The 6,542-nt window shown below is 29.0% G+C and overlaps 1 protein-coding gene across 1 annotated transcript; it reads left to right on the top strand.

Annotated features, from left to right (window-relative positions):
- Positions 1-3,609: 3,609 nt before the first annotated feature.
- LOC136083227 (uncharacterized) lies at positions 3,610-4,626 on the top strand. The gene has a single exon (XM_065802629.1). It carries the CDS (start codon positions 3,610-3,612, stop codon positions 4,624-4,626), a length of 1,017 nt encoding a protein of 338 aa, XP_065658701.1.
- Positions 4,627-6,542: the final 1,916 nt, after the last annotated feature.

The following is a 6,542-nucleotide window of genomic DNA, read 5'->3' as shown; positions in this document are numbered from 1 at the left end:
TGAAAGCAAAATGTCCATACCACCTGCTTCGTTATTTTAAATCATTTATTAAATTAATTGAAAATTATTATTTGTTTTTAATTTCTCTAAAATAGATCTGATGATATAGAATAATAAATATCGGTAAGAATCTTACTTAAGTAAGATTTCTTTTTGAAGTTTTTAATATGGATAAAAATGAACTTTTTAAGTTTAAAAAAGAAATGATTTAGTTACCTAAACATTTAATAGCCTTTAAAGGTAGTATAGGAATAAACGTTAAGTTATTAGTTACTATAAACTTTTAAAGCTAGTAGAAGTAAACGTTATGTTGCCGGTAACTATAAATTTTTATGGGCTATAGAACTAAACGTTAAGTTGCTGCTAACTATAAACTTTTAAGGGTGTTAAGAGAAAAATTAAGTTTCTAATAACTTTAAACGTTTAAGGGTTATAAGAGTAAACATTAAGTTGCTGGTAATAATAAATTTTTAAAGTTTATAGTAGTAAACGAAGTTGATACAAACTATAAATTTTCAAGAGTTACAAGAGTTATAGGAGTAAACGTTAAGTTGTTGGTAACTATAAACTTTTAAGTTCTACAGGTATAATCGTTATGTTAGAGGTAGTTATAAATTTGAAAGGGTTATTGGATTAAACATTAAGTTGCTTGAAACTATAAATTTTTAAGGATTATAGGAGACTTCTATAACAATTAAAACTTATAGTTTGTGGTAGCTATAAATAATAAATATCGGTTGAGAATGTTACTTAAAAAAATATAAAAAATTTTAATTTTTGATATAAATAAAAAACTAATGAGTATACTTTTAAATGCTTTTTAAAAAATGGTTCAATTAAAATGCAAAGTATTTTAAAAGGCGCAACATACGCGAAGTAATTGACAAGTTATTGAGCAATTTGTGATAAAAAATAACTGCAGTCCAAATTAGTTCTCATAGGACTTAAAAAATATAAAAAATATATAGCTGTTTTTTATATATGAAAATGTTTCATCTAGTTACCATTAACTTTAAATTATTAGGAGGTTTCTAAATAATATACAGGAAATGCAGGTAAAATAGGGTGAAGTTTGAACTAAACAATTTTATCTTTGTTTCCTTTTGAGAGCAGCTATTTCTTCATTTGAGGTTTACACAACATTTCTTAACGGAACATTTTTAAAAACCTTTTGGTACATAAAAAGATAAAAACACATAAAAAAAACCTTTTCAAATTTCTTAAAAAAAGAATCGAGCATGTAAGTTATCTTTAAAACTATGCATCTAAATCAGAAATACAATACTATTTTTTTATTTAATGACCATTTTTCTTACAAATGGTAGTGGTACAATAGTGGAGTGCTTGCTTTGTAAGCGATAAGAACCAAGCAATATCCCAGCACATTCTTGGTAGTATCATGTTAAATTTGTTTCTCCGGAAAATATATATATTAGGAGTATAGCAGTATCAAAGTTTTAAATTCCTGCAGGAACCGGATTTGCCGACATCAATAAAATTCCGGCCAGAATTCCGGCCGAAACAAGATTTATATTTATGTTATTTTTTACCTTCAAGAATAAAGTAAAAGCCTGCACCTTAACATCGTGACCATATAAAATTTGTAACCTATTATATATATGTAACTCATTTAATTAATTTGATTCTTGTTTCATTTAAATAAATATGTTTTATGTTTTGTTTTAACCTTCATAATTTTATATTTAAAATTATTTTTTTATTTACTATTTTTCCATTTAGGTTAAATTGAAATATTTTTGAAATATTTAAATTGAAATATTTAAATTGAAATATTTTTGTATCAGGCACCCTATATTTTTAAAATGAGACTATTCTCAGAGGCAGGTTTTGATAAAAGAGCTAATTTATTGCCCGAAACTGGAGGGCAACTCATTTTGCACTACAATATTCCTAAAGTATAATAATACTAATAAGTCACCAAAAGTACAATAATAGTTCTACATTGCCTATTAGGACAATGATTTTTTGATTTTTTTACACAGTCTGTGTCTTAAGAATTATAGAAAAGTTTTTTTTTGTTTTTGTTTGTTGCTGGCAAGTTGTTTGTTCGGAAGTTTGACAAGTTGTTGACAATGGGGAGGGGGAGGTTGAAAAAATTGTGAAATATTGGCATAATAACTTATTTACTTGAGCAGCCGTGGAGCAGTGGTAGCGCACTTGCCTCAGAAACAAAGGATCCGTTGTTCAAACCCCACCTTTGGGCAAGTTTTGCAACATCGGCTAGGAAGGAGGCGTGAACTTCCAATTAAATGGTCATCCGCGGTGCTTTGTGATAAGACTGTAGGGACTTCTTGGGGCACCTAAATAAAATTAGGAATTAAAAAAAAAATTTAAAAAGTTTTGTTTTTAATTTTATTTTTTTAAATCAAAAATTTTTTTTTTGCAAAGACGCGCTTTTTATATTTTGTTAAGTAAAATATAATACCAAATCAAACAAGATTAAAAAAAGATATTTGAAGTAACACATTTTAAACAGTTTGGCATCAAATTGCCTCCACAGAATTAACTCAACATTCCTAACTTGTTGGGCATAACCTTTCAGCAGTTAATTATGTAATTTTTTAAGTAAAACTTCCAATATATATGCATCTTCAATTTTTTAAGTTCTACAAAATTATTAAAATATTCAAGGATGCGTTTTAAGGTTTATCAGTTTTCTTTACAATTTATATATTTCTGGTTTAGATCATCAATAGTTTTATTATTTCTTATACACATTTTAAAATCTTTCCAATGATGATAGTTGCTTTAATAATTTTTTATGATGCAGTAAGGACGTATTTTTCCAGTCACAGCTGTCCTGTGTTGCTAAAGCGGATTTATTTCTGGTATATAATTTGTAGCAAAAAGCAACATACCATATCAATGGACGCGGAATAAATCAATTACGAACTTTTAAATGTTTTCTCGTAATTTCAATTGCGTTTTCAGAGATAATTTAAAAACCGTATGTAAGTTGATCAACTTTGAATCTCATATTGAATAATAAAATAACTGTTATTATTATGTACATTGGGCCATTTACCACGGTCCTTTATTATTTCTAAATCTAAATTTGTTAAGCTCAATGCCCTTGCAGCACTGATTTATAATGTCTGAACTAAATGTCATTATTGCAATTATTTATTTGTTTTTTTAATTAATTAACATCAAATTTAAAATAAAAAGCTAACTTCACAATAAGCACTTTACTTTTTTAAGTAATTTTTTTAATATAAAAGTAGTTAAAAAATATTAGTATAAAATAAAAGTAGTTAAAAAATTAACACATGTGTGTAATGTTAGTTGTACCTCTAATTATATTTGTTGTGGTAATTAGGGATGTCGAAAATGCCTGCCCCGGTACTCATTGAAGGAACGTGTGGATACTTGGGTATCTGCTAAAAACAATATTTTTTAAAAGTATGTTCTTATAAACATTCAACAAAACTTTTTCATTTAATGATGATATTTGTGTAGAGTTAAAATTTATTTTGCTTTAAGCATCCAGGTTACACAACTCCTAATTCTGATTTAGAGTTACGGTTTTTTTCAGTATACAAGTCATTATTTGAGGAACATAAGTTTTCAGCCAAACAGCTCTGGAATATGGATGAAACTGAAATCACAAATGTCCATAAGCCAGGAAAAATAATTGCAACGAAAGGCAAACGACAAGTTTCGAAAATAACTAGTGGAGAAAGAGGTGCTACTGTGACAGTTGTGTGTGCAATGAGTGCAAGTGGCACTTATGTCCCACCCTTATTTATATTTCTCCGTAAGCGAATGACTGATAGGCCTGCCGTTGGTGCACCTTCAGGCTCAATTATTAGAGTTAGCTCCAGTGGATGGACTGATTCATCTTTATTCATTGAATGGTTAACACATTTTGTTGCTGTGACTCATGCATCTATAACTAATGAGCAATTAATTGTACTTGATGGTCATCACAGCCACAAAACACTTGAGGCCATTAACTTTTGTCGTGACAATGGGATCCATCTCATAACTCTTCCACCTCATTGTACACACAAGATGCAACCTTTAGATCGTACATTTTTTAAACCATTAAAAGTTGGCTACAATACAGCAGCAAGCAACTGGATGTTATCACATCAGGGGCGTAGAATTTCATTTTTTGACATGGCAGGTATTTTTGCAACTGCCTACAACTTTACTGCAAACATTGACAAAGCAATCAATGGTTTTAGATGCTCTGGTTTGTACCCAATAAATGACCTTATTTTTAATGATGAAGCCTTTGAAGCAGCTTTGCTCACTAATGAAGCTGAGCCATTGAAAATCTGTCAGCAATCTAGTGAATTGCCTAATTTGCCTCTTGTTGCACCTATACAGTTGGCATATGTCATGAGCACAACAACTACTGCTGCAAAATTGAAGGCTGTTGATGATGCAGTTTTGCCAATTGTTAATGAGTATCTTGGCCTTAATTCTCCCTTAAATATTTTGGAAAAGATTTCTCCACGTCCCAAAATTCCTGTTTTAAGACAACGAAAGAGAAAGACAGAGTCAGCTGAAAACCTTACTTCTTCACCTTTCAAGAAGCGACTAGAAGAGCATGAAAACAATGTAAAAAAAAAAGCAACAAGCAGTCATATTGCGTAAAGAAAAAGCTGCACTTAATAAGGTGATCAAGCAAAAAATGAAATCAATAAATTTGAAGACAAAAAAGGTGAAAAAGCCTGAAAAGCAGAAAGTAGAAAGACCTAATGGCATAAAGAAACAAATGAAAAAGAAGAAAGATATGGTTTCTGCCTCTGAAATTTTTATCACTGATACAACTCTATGCACCATATGCTCTTGTCCATACAATGTGCCACCATTTGACGATTGGACACAATGTAGTAAATGTACATCTTGGTACCACTTTTCATGTAGTCCAGATGATTCAGACTTATGCTACTACTGTGAATCATAATCATGTATATGTTATTTGAACATTTATGTTAGTGATATAAATTAAAAAAAGTTATTTATCTTCAAGACAATTGCATAGAATAATTGCAGTGTTTATATTTCAGTTATTTTAATAAAATGTAAAGAGTTTTTATAAAGAACTATTAATAGCTTTTATTTTAACTGATAGTTATTTTTAACAACTGTTTATAAGGTTTGGGGCAAGATGCACTCTTTTGAGCATTTTGCCCCACGGCTGGGGCAAGATGTCTCCTTGCACAGTTATCAGTTTTTTTATTTTTAAAGTTTATCACCAGTAATAAAGTAGTTATTTTATCTTACCAATGTCTTCTCTTATAAGTAGACTTTGATATTAAAAAGAAAAATTACAAGAAAATGTAAAAGTATTTGTTATATACGCTAAAGTTTGTTAAGGGGGGCATTTTGCCCCACCCTACCCTACAAAAAAACTGCATTACTAAAAAGCATGCAAGCAAATACGCATAATCCTGAAGCTTTCCTTTTACACCAGCATATACCTTTAAATATGTGAATAACTCTTATAAACCATAATTATATATATATATATAAATTTTTTTTTAAAAAAAAGAAGAACTTAAGCAATAACAAGTGGCACAATCCTTTTCTATGATCGTCAAGCCCATAATGACAAACCTTTAATTGTTGGGTAAGTTTAGCAGTAGCAATCATTAAAACTTCAAAAAAAGCTGAGCACTACGTCGTTCATCAGTAGTTTTTGCTTCAATTTGTTTTTAAACTTATTAGGCGTAGCAATTGTTTTAAGTTCATTAATTTATATTTTATTCCACAATTTCAGCCCTCTAGTAGAAATTGAAAACTCAGTCGCAGCAAAATAACTTTTGGGTTGAATATAACTGTTATTTGAAAATCTGATTAGATATCTATTCTGATTTATTTTGAATAATGAGTAAAATATTTTAGGGAGATATATTTTTATTAATTTTGAACATAAATATAAGAATTTGATAGACATTTAAATGATAAACAATCATAATATTTGAATAAACAATTAATGCTTGGGAATGTGTATAACGGCCCACATTGGAAATGATTCTGATTGCAAGCTTTTGCTTATTAAGCAGTTTTTTTATTTTATTTTCATTTGTACTGCACCAAGCAATATTTGCATAATTACAATGGCAACGAATGAACGAGAAATATAAAAGTTTTAAAAAAGTTGGATTTAATTTTTTTATTAATTTAAAGATTGGATATGTATATATATTAAAAGTCAGCAATTGTAAAATTAGTTCTTTAAGTTTACGTTTAAATGAGTTGTAGTTATATTGTTCAATAAACACTTGAGAAAAATTTTTCAAAACTATTTTGTTCCATAAAAGTTATTCGCAAAAAGCAATGCAAAATTTCTATACAAATTATGAAAAGAAACCGGGGAAGAATTAGTTTTACCTAAAATATAAAACATAGAGCATTATAAACATTAAGTTGGTATATATTTAGTGCATTAATTTTTCCTAATAGAGGTTTTGCATAGGTAAAACGTTCACTAAAATTTATTAAATGTGCCATATGCTACTAATAACGACGAAGAGGTTCAAGTTTGTTTTTGTTAGTACTACCCC

The sequence above is a fragment of the Hydra vulgaris genome, chromosome 08 (genome assembly GCF_038396675.1).
Source record: "Hydra vulgaris chromosome 08, alternate assembly HydraT2T_AEP".
NCBI lineage: Eukaryota > Metazoa > Cnidaria > Hydrozoa > Anthoathecata > Hydridae > Hydra > Hydra vulgaris.
This window is presented reverse-complemented; position numbering and strand designations above follow the sequence as displayed.